At 39.1% G+C, this 16,639-nt stretch overlaps 1 protein-coding gene across 4 annotated transcripts in view; it reads right to left on the bottom strand.

Annotated features, from left to right (window-relative positions):
* The window catches only part of akap13 (A-kinase anchoring protein 13), a 223,947-nt gene that overhangs the window by 27,236 nt on the left and 180,072 nt on the right, over positions 1 to 16,639 (bottom strand). For all 4 annotated transcript variants that reach the window (XM_028473335.1, XM_028473327.1, XM_028473344.1 and 1 more), the window contains 9 exons: positions 14,726 to 14,885; positions 12,238 to 12,305; positions 12,070 to 12,136; positions 8,499 to 8,649; positions 8,139 to 8,251; positions 7,881 to 8,027; positions 5,606 to 5,862; positions 1,771 to 1,896; positions 1,288 to 1,405 (listed from right to left, as the gene is read on the bottom strand). In XM_028473335.1, the coding sequence (XP_028329136.1) occupies positions 1,288 to 1,405; positions 1,771 to 1,896; positions 5,606 to 5,862; positions 7,881 to 8,027; positions 8,139 to 8,251; positions 8,499 to 8,649; positions 12,070 to 12,136; positions 12,238 to 12,305; positions 14,726 to 14,885 (1,207 nt within the window). The remainder of the gene's footprint in view (positions 1 to 1,287; positions 1,406 to 1,770; positions 1,897 to 5,605; positions 5,863 to 7,880; positions 8,028 to 8,138; positions 8,252 to 8,498; positions 8,650 to 12,069; positions 12,137 to 12,237; positions 12,306 to 14,725; positions 14,886 to 16,639) is intronic.

Here is a 16,639-nt window from a genome sequence, read left to right as displayed (position 1 = left end):
CATAATTACTGAAATACAATTAACAGCCACCAGGGGGAGATTGAGCAGTCATTCATCTGCCTTTGGAGAACAATCACCTAGTTTTGATTTTAATAGTCACTGACGTCAGTCCATAACTTCCTGTCATTTTAGAGCCTCGTGAGATACGTTCAAGGACAGTCAGCTCTATTATGTCCAAAATTCAGAGAGCCTTGTGAAATGGGAATGAAGACGCAGGCATGGAAAACCACATCATTAAAAGCTTTGATTATAAGACTCAGCTCTGGGGGTGTAACTTATGCAGGATGTGTTTCACTCTTTGAGAATTCCACTTGCATTTGTGGTCAGAGACGTACTAAAAAAACAATGGTGAGCATTTTGTCCACACCATCTAATTATAAGACAATATGGAGCAGTGGTTCCCAGTCTATTTTTCACATTTTTGTAATATCATGTGTCATATCATAAGTACCCTCTCATTTGTGGATCAGTAGACTCTCCTAAACCTCTAACTGTGTCTCCAACATTGGTTCCCTAAGGCTACATCTACAAATTCAAAATGATTAGAATTTAAAGCAGAATTTATTTGAAAAATCTATAAATAAATACCATGCAACTTTTATGTGATTACTTCGATAGTAAGTAAATACTGTCTCCTTTATAACATTTAGCTTATTATTGTCTCCTATTGTCAGAAGTGTCTCTACAGTATACAAAAATCCTGTTACAATAAATTACCAGTACTAGAAAATATAGTATTTTATTAAGCGATAGTACTGTTAGTTTGTGGTGAATTTGTCCAAAAAATAGCCTAAAAAGGGAACTAGGAACATTTCCCAATTATTTTTAAATTATTTTTTTTTATCTTTCCAAGTAGCCCCTGCAATGTGCCCCTGTACCCCTAGGGGTACGTATACCCCTGTTTGGGAACCCCTGATATAGAGCAGTGGTTCCCAAACTTTTTTTGGGTAGTGACCCCATTTTTTATATCACAAATTTCTGGCGACCGCAGGGACAATTTTTTTCTTTCTTTCTAGAATTAATTTTTGATCATGTTTGTTATAGTGTGTTATAAATAGTAGGATTAGTGCACACAGTGACCAAATGCACCACCTCATTTATTCTTATACTGAATTTTGGTTTAATAGGTTCATATTTATAAAAACATATATATATATAATTTTCATCAGGATCAATTACTAGACATTTTAGGCACCTCCAATTGACATGGGGTCACGACCCCAAGGCAGAAAAACACAGCCATTCACAACAGTTGTGTAAAAAACAAAACCAATGAGTGACAAAGACCTTTCGTGTGCTGTAGCATCCTCTGAATCAGGACTGGGTACTTGGTTATCCTCTGGGTCACAAGCAGGATGCATTCTGGGATGCCGAGCCGCCGCACAATGCTGCTACTCATCTTTTTCTAAAATAGAAAAACAAACAAAACAAAAGGGCTGAAAGCAAACGGTGGTCACGCAACAGGTGGCGGGGTTTCATATAACCACTGAGAAGCTTTCAAAGCTCCTTTGAGCAAAGCAATCAGCTGAAAAAAGTGGGAAGATGTTTTCATGTCATTGTGTCTTTGAAAGGAGGCGCTCGTGGTTAAAATGAGGAAAGTCTTAAAGGTACAGAGGCTTTAGTGTTTGAATGGCCTCAGTATGTGTCCTAATTATACCACGATGCAGATGCAGAAGTAAAACAGGCCAGCAGGGAACAATCTACAACCAAAACATCACTTGTTATTATCACAAAAACAAGCGTGAATACTTTCAAGCGGCCCGTGCTTACTTTCATGAAAGCTTTGAAGCGTTTGTCTTTGGTCAGGAGGTCTTTGTAGATGTTCACGGCTTCATTGTGTCGGCTGCAGAATCTCCCATAAACCCTCTTCATGCTCTCACCAGTGGATCCAGAGAACTGGAGAAGGAGATGATATTTGGTGGTGAGGTATTTGAAAAAAGGCACATTGTCCTCATAATGATGAGGGGTAAAGCTCAAAGGCATGAGCGGTATTTAAATGTCACATTATGGCAGTGAGTCAGGAGAGAATTTGACAACAACAGAACAATTTAACGGTACACAGAAGTTTAGGGGAAACAAACACAATCTGGCACATTGTTTGAAACCCACATTGCTTTTAATTTGGGGAAAACAATGACATTTGACATGAACACAGACCCAATTATCATCATCCATCTATTTTCTGACCTCATTCTCAGGGTCGTTGGAGTGTGCTGGTGCTAATCTCCAGCTTTATAGTCATCTTCATTCCTCCAATATTTAAAGCTTAAAAAGATGCTCCACTGTTTACACAAATGTGGCCTAAAACCGTTGAAATTTACTAATTAGAAGATCTATGTCTAACAAAATGCATTATTTTGCACCATATTTGTTTTATTAACTTTAGAAAATGATACTTCTTTACCGTTTTAGAGCCTGTGTTCTGCCATCTTGTAATCACGTGACTGATGACGTCACACCTTTACTCTCCCTTAAACAGTGCCCGTCTGACGCTCTGGTGGCTGAAGTTAGCGAGTAAATCACGGACTGTTGAAGACGCACAAACTGAGGATAGAAGTCCCTTTGGGTGGGAGTCCTTCTATTCTATTGGAGTTAAACTTCAGCCTGCTTTTTAGATCATTTAGCAGCTTTTTAGGTCAAAATATCAACTTGTGCAGCTTTTAAATAATCAGTAAAAGGTAAAGATAGAACCCTCTTTTGTTTGCTGAAAAAAAAAATATAAAAAATAATTAAACAGTTGTGACTCGAAAAATGAGCGCTGGGGGAGACCGTTACTCACTAAAGAGTAAGTGTTTAAGAGAGAGTAAAGGTCCCTTAGGAGAGCCCTTCTTCTCTGCTTCATTGTCTATAACCAAACTGCAGAGTTGGAACTGTCGCCCCCTGCGGTCACAGATTATTTTTCAGGTCACAACTGTTTTCATTCCCTATTGGTAAACAAAAGAGGTTTACATCAACATCTTTACCTTTTCCTGGTTTTTCAGAGCAACCAAAAGCAGCACAAGTTGCCATTTTGACCGAAAAAACTGCTAAATGATCTAAAATAAGCTGAATGCTTCACTTCAATAGAAAACAATGGGATGTTTTAAAGGCAAATGGGTCCATGTGACACCATCCCACATGTGATTTCAAGATGGCAGAACACAGACTTTAAAACGGTAATGTAGTCCAACTTTTAAAAGTTAATATGGTGCAAAATCATGCGTTTTGTTAGGCATAGATCATTTTTAAAGGATTTATAGGCCACACTTGTAAAAACAGTGGAGGATCCCTTTAAGGTACTGCCTCTTTCCAGGGCCTCAGCTTTACAATACTACGCCAACAGTGCTTTATTGTGAAGGTAGCGACCTCTGCAGAGTCACACACTGTAGACACTCATACCCTGCAGTCACTCCTGATCTATTAGGTGCTTTGCCTGCATGCTGCTTTCTCTAACAGCAGCTGTCTGCTCTGCTTGCTGTTCAGGTTGATGGTAAACAACGAGACAAAAGTGACCTTTTGGCCACCACCAAATGTCCAGGTGTTTGTGATGGGCTGCCCACAAAGGAGTCCTGACTAAACGCTGTCTGCTTGAAATAATACGTTTAAATATTTAGTGTTTTGCACAAGGAACCCTGAGGCCTGCTCTATATATAGAGCAGCACATATCAGTTGGTGGAGAAACTGTTTGGAACTAGTGCATTCTGGGCCCTATTTTTGAAAGGCATAATTCATTGTTGAACAATGTAACAGGTTGTTTTTAAAAAAAAACATATTTTTTTTCTTTCATACTAACAACAGATTAACGTTTGTGTGGAAAGCCTGATTTTATTGACTTCTTCCATTCTTGCATTCAAAAATGATTAGCGCACATTTGTCGTCATCATCGTCTGTCATCAATACAGTACCTGTGAGCTCTAAAGCACACATGTCAAACTCAAGGCCCGAGGGCCAAGTTCGGCACGCCAGAGCATCTAGTCCAGCTTGCAGGAAGATATTTTCCAAGTAAAAATGAACAGAACGTGTCATGAGTCACTCCCTGTTCCTTGATTTTGCTTGTTCCTGTCCATGTTTTCCTGCCTGCCCAGTTTTCCTGCTCTCCATAGCTGCTCCTCATTCCCTCGTCAAGTCGGAGGAGGTTATATATACTCCCTCAGTTCAGTCAGTCTCTTGCTAGATTGTCAACCTGTGAAGAGAGACTTTCAAGCTCATTGAAATTATTGAGAGTTCCTGATTCTGATTGCTAAGTGTGGAATCTGTGTTCCTTTAATTAACAAATCCGATTGGGGAATATTTCAGTTATCCTCCTTGTTTTGTTTGGGGCCCGTTTATTCAATCTGTAGATATTTCAGTTTCTTCCTACTCCTTCCTGCGCTGCATTTGAGTTCTTCTGTATACCTGTGATAGAACGTTTTGTAAATGATCATATAAATTGAAGATAAAATATGATGGGGGTGGCAGTACTACATTATTTACATTAATAATAAATCACAATTATATATCTATAAATATATATATATAAAAAAATAAAAAAAAATGGAAAATTTTTGCAAATCGTCCCACATAATTCATTGCAAATTTCAAGACAATTTGGAGCAAAATCAAGGAATTTTTAACAATTCACAAACACAGTTTCATTTTAAGGAGCTGCAGGAAAAGAAGTCGGATGGCACGGATAAAATATAGAGAAATCTAACACATTTTCTCCCGTCTAGATCTGGTAAATGTGAAGATGTGAACATATTGAACCCCCCTCCACCGCTGTGTTAGTGTCAGTAGCTATGTTTTCATTACCCTTGGAAATGCGCAAAATCTAAATAAATAAAAAACTGGTGATGGAAACACCTGAAGTTTGAAAAAACACTCACATATCGCTCAAAAGTTTTTACGCTTTCATGAGGAAGATTTTCAGACGGTTTGATATTGAAATGTGTCGCAAACGCGCCATGGAAACGCTTTTTACGCAAATACACGTCACTGGACCACGTACCTGGTCACATGACGAGAAAACATGATGTGGTACGTGTAAACAGAAGAACAGACCAGGACATTTCTCAACATTATACTTTAAAATGATTAGTGCCACATTAGACGTGAAACAACGAAGGAATACAGAGTGTTATAAGGAGGTTCTGAGCGTTCATCTTTCTACAGTGAAGTCTCACGGGATGAGGTTTCACGAGAGTTACGAGGCTCCAAAACAACGTTCAATGGAAACATATTCAAAGAGTAATTACACTTTGTCGACATTTAAAAATTCTATCCGGTAGTCTCTTTTTATTAATACTATGAGTCTGTGTTGGGTAAATTTTAACTAAGTCCAAACTTCTAGTGCAATATAATGTTTCACCTTCTCGTGGCGCTCCACTTATTCCAGGTCCAGAAGCGCGTAAGAAGAAAAGAACTTAATCCACATAAGGCCAGATTTGAATGGGAACACCCACATTTCAGGGTCGCTCCACCCAGAGTGCGTAACTGGGGTGAAAGCGCGCAGTCACTTAAGTACAGGGGGAGAATGATCTCTCTGAGAGTAGCAAAGTTTTGATATAGGTATTAATGTATCTTCAGACTTTCTAATATAAAGTCAGGGTTACTGAAAAAAAGAAGAATAGCCCCTCCCTCCTCTCACCTGGCTGACCAGGATGTCTCCTATCCGACTGATGACGAAGCCTCCCTCCAGGCTCCCACTTTCCAGCTGACTGTCCTTTTTTCTCTCCAGGAGGCGAAGGACGAGCTGGGTGTGGAGCTCCAGGAGATCGTCCAGAACAGGAAGCAGCTTCTCCAGTGTTTGCTGCTCAAGCTGCACCTCCTTCTGCAGCCCTTTGCTGTACACCTCGGACATGATGCGTAACGTCCTGATGTGATGCATCTCTGTCTGCATTAGCTCTGTTCAAAGTGGAAGGGATACAATTAGAGCTGGGACAATAGAAGGTGTTGAGGTCACGATATGGATACAATATGTTTTTTGGAAAGGGAAAAAAGAAAAACAACCATGCTTAAACTCTACGCATATTTACGCAATAGTAATATAGAAAACAAAATAAACAACAACATAAAAAGGACAATTTCTTCCTATCTGAAGTGCTACAAGTGCCACTCTGTAAATATAACACACAGAGAATGACAATTCATGCCAGTATGAATTTAAAACCAAACCATGTCATCTTGACATTCTTCAAAAATAAATATCAATCAGTGCATGAACTTTGCATAACAAGTTTAAAACATCAAACTAGAACAGTCTATACAGCCCATAATCAAGATCTAAACAGGTTCTTGTTCAACAATATCAGCATGGCTACATTTTCTGGCAGCAAATGAAACCTTTGAACTTTGACTATGTCTGTGTTTGAAATGGCACACTCCGTATTACACACTACAAACTCAATGAGTATATATTACTTCTCAAGATGCATTTCAAACCTACAACAACAAAAACCTGAAGCACACTGAGGCTAATTATCTCTGTTAATTCTTCACCAAAACATTATAAGTGAGAAAGTGACCAAGTAGAATATCAACATGTGCTCTTTTGATCCATAAAACACACGTATACACATTTCATGCCAACATTTCAGAGATTTCATATTGCCCTCCATTCTGCTACTGACTAAACTTTCGGTTAACTTCAAAACAAGAGCCCTATTTGCATAACAGTTAAAAACTAATGGACGACAAGAAGATATGCTTTTATTTTGAAAAGATGATGTTGATCATTGATGATTTTAGCTTCCGGTCCCAGGATGATTTTACGTTCTACTTGCAATGCATCATGGGGCAGTTAAGTATGACTAGTGTGCACTGCCTAGTAATTTGCTTATGAAAAGACATGTGCTGTGTTGTAAATGTAAAACTAAAGTACTGCTCATACTAGAGAAATACCCGGATGTATATTATATCAGGACATTTCTCTCCAAAATGTCAGCATGAAATGTGTTTCCGTGAGTTTTGTAGATCAAATGACCACATGTTGATATTCTACTTGGTCACTTTCTCATTTAAAATGTTTTTAGAACTTTCAGGTGGAGAATCAACAGATATATTTAGCCTCAGTGTGCTTCAGGATTTTGTCATTGTAGGTGTCATTTGCATTTAGCAATTTTTCACTTGTAGGTGTTTAATTAAATTTTGAAGTATTATATTTGGACAGCTGTGTCTTTTTTGAGTTGAAATCACTGGAAATGTCATTGTAAACACAAAACTGAATGTACTTTAGACTTATGAAAGACAAGGCAGGGTTCAACTGTTAAATATGTTAAAAAGTTGCGAGGATACAAAGTTCTCCATGGCTGTTTTTTGGCTATTTTGACTAATAAAAGGTAAGCATACATTTTATTTTCATGTTCTGCTCTGCTGCTGATTCATTAGATGAGTTGTGTCCTTATGTTATAGGTGTAAAAGTCTGTAAATATTTTGCATTTGTGGGTTTTTGTGTCCTGAAAGTTCAGTGACCTTTGTGGCTAAATTAGCGGTGATATTGTGCTGTCCTTGTTGCTGAAACACTGCAGATTTTGACAGCTGTCACTCAGACAGTGAGAGACGGATGCTCTGTAACGGGTGATTATCCGTGCTTCTTTAACCCTGATTGGTTGTTTGCGTTCACGTTATTATTATTTTGCCCATTTAGTTAGCAAAAGGTGCTTTAAAAAATGTGTCGTGTAACATTTTTGTCTCTCTCTTAGTGCGGGAACAACACCCAACGTTTGCTCCGGGACCTGATGATTTACTAATTAAGCACTGGCTAACGCTAACCACCCTTTGCAATATCATGACACCACTTGTACCATCGCTGGTTGACCTTGTGACATTTTCTATCATCCACCACTCCATCTACAGCCTGATCATCAGAACATAAGTATGCAGAGGAGGTATGTGTGAATCTGTGGTGAGAACACGTCACACACCATAGATAATGTCTTGTCTCTTCACCAGCTCTTTGTCCAGGTGCTGCAGGTACTGCTGCTCCACACAGATGCTCCATGAGTCCGACTCAAACTCTTTGGCGTCTGCTTCGAACTCCCCCATCAGCTGCCCGTCCATCATCTCTGTACCTGAACACCACATCCACAACATTCTTCACATTAAAACCTGCTGTGCATATTAGACTGGACTCTACGCTAGGATTTCTAAAGTTCACTGCGTGATCGTGTGTGCGTGTTGACCTTCATCAGTGAGAGACTCCATGGACTCTGTGACCTGGTTGGTTCTGTTGAGGGAATCCGTTGACTGAGACAGATACCGCAAGCCTTTAATGGGAATTTCATCAAACACCGGACTGAAAAAAAAAACAGAGAAAAAAACACAATAAAGGTCACATTAATGATATTTTGACACTAGGCCATTCCCACAGATACCCACTAATCCATTCAAACACTAAACCCGGGTGGACAGCATTGTTAAACAAAGCCTTAATCCAACAACATCCACAGATAACAATGCACAGCTTAACATTTAAAAACTGAGTCAACACTGAAGTTAAAAATAAGGTTGTGTGGCTCGTCATCAGATACACAATCGCTCACCCTGCAATGTTGCTTATGGACAAACTCTTGGACAGGTTGTTTCCATGGAAGGACATGATGCTGGTTGGTCGCCGTGACGACGGGATCACCAGGGACGAATGGTCCTCAGGGGACAAGATGGCCGACCAGGGTCTTTCCCGTGTTCCACCGGCTAGATGTGAGGGAAGACATAAGGTCATTGAAGGAGTCCAGATCCTGGTCCTGATGCTAGTCCTGATCCTGATCCTTGCCCTGATCCTGGTCCTAATCCTGGTCCTGATCCTGTTCCTGTTCCTAGTCCTAGTCCTAGTCCTGATCCTGGTCCTAGTCCTGATCTTGGTCCTGATCCTGGTCCTAGTCCTGATCCTGACCCTAGTCCTGATCTTGGTCCTGATTCTAGTCTTGATCCTAGTCAGGATTCTCACCAGGAATTTTTCACAGCATGGGGGGATCACGTGGCGTGCCACCGATGCCAAACATTTTGAAATGTATAACTCTTTGAGGGCCAAAGTTAGTGAACCAAAACTAAAGTTAGGGTTTTTTGTAGTTTTTTAAATCTTTGTTCCAGCCTTACTTTAAAGCTAAAAGTTATGAGGCTGATGTATGCGATTCTCGGCTATGCAGATTAAAAAGAGAGTTCAAACAACCCATTTTGTGTCCAAGTGTGCAGCAACTATTACAACAGTCCCGATTAAAAAAGGAAAAAAAAAAAACAACACAAAAATCCCCCATGTTACAGAAAACAGAGCGTAGGGGGCGCCATCGCTTTGTAGGGGAGCAAAATTACAACGTAGGGGGCCCCTACTCTCAACAGCGCTGGCCTGCTAGTCCTGATCATAGTCCTGATCCTAAACCTAATCTTAGTCCTGATCTTAGTTCTGTTTGAGGGCTGAATTTCTGGTGTTTGCCGTCACCAGTGTTAACTGTGTGAGGAGAAAAATCCCTGATCGTTCTCTGTGTTCTTTTGGTAGGAAACACCGTGATTTATGTGCGTCTAAAATCCTCTCAACAGGAGCAGCTCACTTTTATGGCAAACCCACATAAATCCAATTTCTTTTTAAAGCTTTAACAAAGAGTGATTCGTAACACATAAATATCAAAAAAAGGTCCTTTTAAAAGTAGGATTTATACTAACCGGCTAAGACGACAACTAACAGACCTGCTTAATGGTGTATGATGTTTCTCTGCAGTCTGTGCCTTCTCCTGGCCCTTCTCTCTCTTTTGGCTCAACTAGTCTAGGACTCTGATGTTCTATCTCTCTATCCTGTTCTGTTCTCCTCTTTCTGTCCATTAACCCTTTTTTCTCCTCACTGTAGTTGTGTGGAGTTCTACTATTTCTCACACACGTTGGTGTATATTTTACATTTGTTTTGATTTATCACCAGAAAACCATTTTTATTTAATTTGGGAGATTACTGCATTTTGCCTGTATTTCAGCTGGGGCTGATTTATCCACAAGATAAAGGACGTGATGTTACCCACGCATGTGTTTACCTGCTGGATTTAATTTGTACATTTAGCGCTGTTTTGACTGGTGAAGCTGAGCTGGTTAGTTATGATGTGTTAACTTCCTTGAATGTTCATGTATGCAGTTTATACAGTCAATATTATGTTTGTTTTATTATTGTTGTGGGTGTATTTATTCTTTTGTCATTTCAGCCAACTGTGCTAGTTTTTAGGGATGTCCCGATGCAACTTTTACACTTCCGATACGATACCGATATTGCTGCCTTGAGTACCGATACGATGTCAGCACAAATTATACATACTTTTATTACTTATTTTGTAGTGTGGAATGTTAGAAAAGTCTTGATCAAGTGATGTCACTCAAACAGAGAACAATAGTCAGTAGCGATGAGAAAAACTGACCCATTTATTAATAACCAATTGGTTACATATATTTTAACCTTCAACATAATATCTACAGTATTCTACAATCGAATAAAGATAATATATATCGGAGATTTTAGATGCAGTCCAATAAAATCCGATAATCTTTTTCTGGCTGATGTAGGACCGATATCTGATATCAAAATCGGTTGGGGACACCCCTACTAGTTTTAGTTAGCGTAGCATGTGCGCCGCATATGTGAATAAAATTGATAAAAGACAGCAATCCGATGTCCGAGCTTGAGTGACACTATTTCACTAGTTAGTCACACCCCTTACGGTGGGAGTTATAAAATTAATGGTAGTTGGTCCAATAAAACTATACAGTAGTTGATGCATGTTCATGTAGATTTGTCAGGTTTTTTCTCAAGAACTCTGTATTTTGATAAGCGATACAAGATGACTATTGTTGTAATTGACGCTATATAAACAAATATGAATTGAATTTAACATTTAGTGCAGGGGTCCCCAACACGGTGCACGTGGGCACCAGGTAGCCCGCATGGACCATGTGAGGGGGCCCTCGGGAGCTCTAGTCACCAATGAGATCCTTCAAAAATCTGATTTACTTTCCAGGATTCAAACTTACAAAGATAAATGCAGATGGAGATGTAGATAGTAGCCAACTCAGTGGAGTTAAATGCTGCTGGACCTGATAAAGTTTTACTAATTACCATCTTTAAATGTTTATTTTCACTAAAACAATGTGACCAATGTTTTTAAAATGCTGTGGGGTTGTGGTATGTTATCTATCAGTGGTTCTCAAAGTTTCTTGGCTCAAGTACACCTTTTCTGTTATTTCTTTAATTCAAGTACCCCCTTTGTTCGACTACAACATTTTGCTTGGAAAACTATTCAAAAACAACAATATAGCAAAACGATGGATTAAACGAGTGATAACACATATTTTAAAGAATCTCACTTTGTAAATAAGTGGAAAGAAATAGTATTTAGTGCAGTGGTTCTCAACCTTTTTTGGATCGTGACCCCATTTTGATATCAAGAATTTCTGGCAACCGCAAAGATGTTTTTTTCTAGAATTAGTTTTTGATGTTTTGTTGTTTTTTTGTCTTTTCCTACATTTTAGCTTAACTAGATTGACAAAATGAAAGTATAGAAACCGTCGTGAGACAGGTTAGTTTTCCCCTACTGATGATGTGTTGTTGCAATAGCAATCCAGTTGTTTTAGATTACATGTTGTTTTGATTTGAAAATTTCAAAAATCTATTAAAATTTTTCAGAAATTTCAGGCAAACCACTTAAACTCCAGGCAACCCCACATGGGGTCCCGACCCCAAGGTTGAAAAACCCTGATTTAGTGGCTACAGTTTTTTATAATTTCTGGTCATCTCACGCCTGGGGTGGGACCAAGACTGACACTTTATTTGCTAATTTTCCACTCCTTCTCTTTCAAGTACCCCTGTAGTGCCATCGTGTACCCCTAGAGGTACACATACCCCCATTTGAGAAAATGAAACAATTGCATAAATTAGGAAAAAAAATGTGTTGCATGTTGAAACAAACATTTCCTACCTTTTTAAGTTACTGCTATAGCCTTCTGTATTATCTTACCCTCTAATTACAATGAAAGTGTGAATATTTAGTATTTGAAAAGTGCTTTTCTATCTGGTAGCTCTATATTGTACCTATAAAGTAGCTCACAGTTTCAGAAAGGTTGGTGACCCCTGGTTTAGTGACTTACATTTGCTCCTCATGGTGACTGTGGGGAAAGAGGCTGAATCTGGTACAGTGCTCTGTTGTTTGGGCAGCTACACAGAGAAACAAAGAGTCAAAGACGTAAATAAAAAGCATCTCCACATTGGCTGCAGGACAAGAGATGGAGGCGATGGAGCGGTGAGAGAATCTTTACCTTCATCTTCACCTTGGCACAGGCAGGCAGGCTGTCCCTGCAGCCCTTGTGGACGGAAGCGGTGCAGTCTGGAAAGAAAAGCAGCCATAAATACTGTGGAGGTGTGTGTGTGTGTCTGTGCGTGTATGTGTGTACCACAAATGTAGGGGCTAGAAACTCTGACTGTTTTTTTCGCAGTCAGCCAGGAAACTCCACCAGTGCGCTAATGAAAGCCAGACTGGAGCGGAGCATGTGATGTGATGCAACACAGGGGTAATACTGCCGGGCAAATGGAAAGAGGGGGGAAAAAGGAGCCATAGACAGGCGAATGACGCACACACCGAGTTGCATGGGAAAATGTCATTTCTATAAACATTCTCAAATCATTTTTTAGCAACTAAAGTCGTCATTCTTAATAGCTAAAAATAAGCTGTGCCCTGGGAATAGAAAACCCTGATTTTTGTCGTACACGAGCTGGAAAACACGGTGTTCTCTTTTAGAAAGGACTGCACAGTGTTCATATTTAAGGCTTTAGGTTGTTTTACTTCTCGTTTGATTGAGAGGAGCCATTTCTTAAGAAGTGTTCAAGCTTCCAGAAATCAGCCGGGGTTGTTTCCAGCCAACAGAGCGACGTACTACAGACATGTTGCAAGGGCAACATCAGACTTGGTCATCCACATTAGGACACATGTTCTCCTTTTTGGATTACATCACCACACAGTTAAAGCAGAAACATGTATAAAAATCATCAGCGTAACACAGTAAAAAAATGGCCTTCTAGTTATTTTGCCATCTGGATAAACATGACGCACATTTCAGTATTAGTTTAAATCAGTAGTTCTCAACCTTGGGTTCAGGACCCTTTGGGGCCGCGAGACACTGAGAGGCGGTCACCAGATGTCTTTAAGATGCTAAGAATATTATTTTTCTGCAACTAAACCAAACTTGCCATATTTTAACCTATTTTCACCATATTTTTGCTATTTTTAATGCATTTTTGCTACGTTACTCCCATTTCTGCCACTTCTCTATCAAATTACAATGCCTTTTCTGCACATTTTCTGTGCATTTTAAGTGTTTATGCACTTATAAACACTTTCCACCACTTTTCCACCTAATGTCGCATATGTTAACCCATCACTGTCACGTTTAACCTCTTTTCAACATATTTAATGCCTATTTTTGCCAATTTAACCACATTCACGATTTTTCGTGCCCATTATTTGCCAGGTTAAACCAATTGTTCCAATATTGACACTTTGAACCCTTTTTTTAATCACTTTTTCTGTCTGTTTTTGGCCACTCTAATTTGCAAATTTTAACCAATTTCTGTGGTTTTGGTCACTTTTGACACATTTTATTTTCGATTAAAACAAGAATTTACATCTTTAAGATGACTATATACTATGATACAAATAATAAACTTCTTTTATAACAGTTGATATTTTTCAGATAAATATATAAATGTGGTTATCACAGATTCATAGAACAATTAACCATCATTTTTGCTGACTTTATGAATGAACCCCCAAAAGCTCTCCTTTTTATCCCCCCTTATAGATGGTCCTGTTTCCACTTGAGTGTTCTTCAATGTTCATGTCTGTGTTCAACCACCTTCAGCTACAGTGGGGGTCCTGGTCTCTGGAACCTTTATTTTGGGGGTCACGGGCTGAAAATGTTGAGAACCAGTGGTTTAAATGACAACAGAGAAGTTTAGGAGCTTTTTAGTCCATATCACACTAATACCAGCACAAAAGCTTCACTGTTTGTTTGTTAAATGAAAACCAGCTACACACGTGTATGTAACAGACCCCCTGAACCTCTGAAGTCACTCAGTGAGAGATGATTTAAGCACAAGTAGAGAGAGAGTGAGTGGTGAACGTGATGAGATGCAGAAGTGCTCGTTTCTTCTTCTTCTGCGTTTCTTTTTTTAAAGGTTGCTTTACATGAATTGTGCAATAAACTACATCCTCTTTAGAGGAAGCTCCTTCAGTAAAAAGCAAAGCAGAAATGGTTTTGTTGTCTAAGCTGAAAGCCTGACTGGGTTCCAATAAAAGAAACCCTTTAGGGAGTTTCACGACATCGAGCTGCTTAAGTCGGTGAATCATGTAGCCACACAGCCAATGCAGCGATAAAGGAATCCTGATACTGTTTTTAATCCATAAAGGTTGGACTGGGCCATAAAGAGTTCATATCAGAGCCCAGGAGGGTTCACATGTGAACTGTGCAGCTCAGATACATTCACTGTGCAGCATGACTCATGGTGGATGATGATGATGTATTCCCACTGAAGGCATTTTCTTTTCCACATTGCTTTTTATTTCCCTCCACTCTCTACATTCAGTGGATTTTTCCAGAACAGAAGAAACATGAGATGACAAGTATGTAAACTGGGTTTTAAAGCTGCTTAATGAACAGAAACAAACTGATTATTGATCAGTAACACACCACGGAGACGACAAAAACCATCCAACAAACAGAAATCTGACATCATGACAACGGTACTTACATGAGCAGTAAAAAGCCTCCTTGTTGTTAAAAGCCTTATTGCACTGGGAACACTGGGGGGCCTGGTTGGAGGCCAGTATTGTGTAAAGGTGACCGTTGATGGTCTTCTTGTCCTTCTCTTTGGTCTCCTTCTCTTTCTCTTTCTTCTCTTTCTCCTTCTCCTGCACGTAAAAAAAGTAACTAAGAAAAGAACATGACCCCACGGTGATCTTGGCCTGCTTAATTACTTTGGTTTTCTACCAACACGTTACGTTTGGTTACATGTAGCGTAGATCAACGGTCACACACTATCAGATACAAACCTCTCACTGTTTGGTGAGGTGCTTATTGTTAAATTCCAATCTGAACCCTGCAGAGCAACATTATTATTCGGATGTGCTGCACAGCAGGAGGTTTTGCATATTAAGTGATACATTATTTATGCTGACAACAGAGTGCGTCATTAAAAAACTGTTTAAAATGTAGCATCATAATGATCTTTAAGCAGCTTTTTTCCTCTTCATTACAGGAAAAAAAAATAATCCTTCCAACTATGGGTGTAAGAAAATATCGATTTGGCAATATATTGCAATATTTCACCGTGCGATAATCATATTGATCCAAAATATGTTCAAATCAAAACAACAATTCTTTATTTTTCTGTATTTTTGTTCGAACAATCACACAAAGTTTACAAAGGGTGGCATACAATCATAAATTAAAGGTAGGGTAGGTGATTTTCAAAAGCTAGCATGATTTTGAATGTAGCCTCATCGATGACTCTGCCTTTACCCCCCTCCCCCCTGTCTCACTCACATGCATGAGCACAGCTGCTGCAGAAGAGGAGCTCAGCTCATCGCTTGCATTGTGTAGAAACTTTGTTGTCTCATTCAGCAGTAAGTAAACACTGAACTTTATCATCATATATGTTAAAAAATGTGACCAAAAACTCAGCAGTGACGCGCTTTCAGTGTGTGAGCTCGTGCATGCGAGGGGTCGAGAACGATAAGGGAGACGTGATTAGTTAAAAAAAAACGGTTAGTTTTTTCCAAGTTGTTACAGGTTTACAGCTGCTACTGATGATGGATTTTCTTCGTTCCTTTTCAGAGCACATAAGATCTTAACTTCTGTCAGGACATAAAGACGATTTCAACCAAAAACTTAAAAAATGTACAGTATCTCGCGAAAATTGCCTACCCTTGCTTTAAATAGATGGCAGTGGTCTTTATGAGTTGACTTTCTTAAAGCAAAGTTCAGAGAAAAATAAAACATAAATAAAGAAAAGAAAATAAACAGAGAATAAATGTGTCTTCCTTTGAAGTTCAAACCACCCTCTTTTCCATGTAGGTTTCCAAATATTTATTTTAAAATTTTTTAAACATTTAATTGCGTAAATGCATAGCACGTACCAGTAAACGCCCGGTCACTAGCTGTCAGTGAACCACATCAGACCTTGTTGTAATTGTAAAGGTGAAATTTGTAATTATTCATATTGCGATATATCACAATGTATATTGTATTATCAGATTCATAGCAATGCACACCCCTACTTTGAACCAATGCTCTAATCATGATGATTATAGGGATCCGTACATACACAATGAAACATGACATTTTAGCTTCTCTAAAAGTGAAGGTGTCTTAGTTCTTTTTAACAACTACACACAAATAAACTAAATAATCTAGCAATAAATTGAGTTTTGGATGCAAGCCACATAAAAACCACTGGTGCTACAACACCCGACACATGTTTTTCCTCACTCTTCTTGTAGAAGGAATCAATCCCTAAATATCAACATAAAGTCATGTGATTCAATGCAATCTGAGTTCACAGAGAACAGCTTTTAGCATCTCTAGCTCTCAATGCCTGTTCAGAAGTCTGTGCAGAAACACTGAGCTTTGAGAGTGTGTGTGTGTGTGTGTGTGTGTGTGTGTG

The sequence above is a fragment of the Gouania willdenowi genome, chromosome 3, assembly GCF_900634775.1.
Source record: "Gouania willdenowi chromosome 3, fGouWil2.1, whole genome shotgun sequence".
NCBI lineage: Eukaryota > Metazoa > Chordata > Actinopteri > Blenniiformes > Gobiesocidae > Gouania > Gouania willdenowi.
This window is presented reverse-complemented; position numbering and strand designations above follow the sequence as displayed.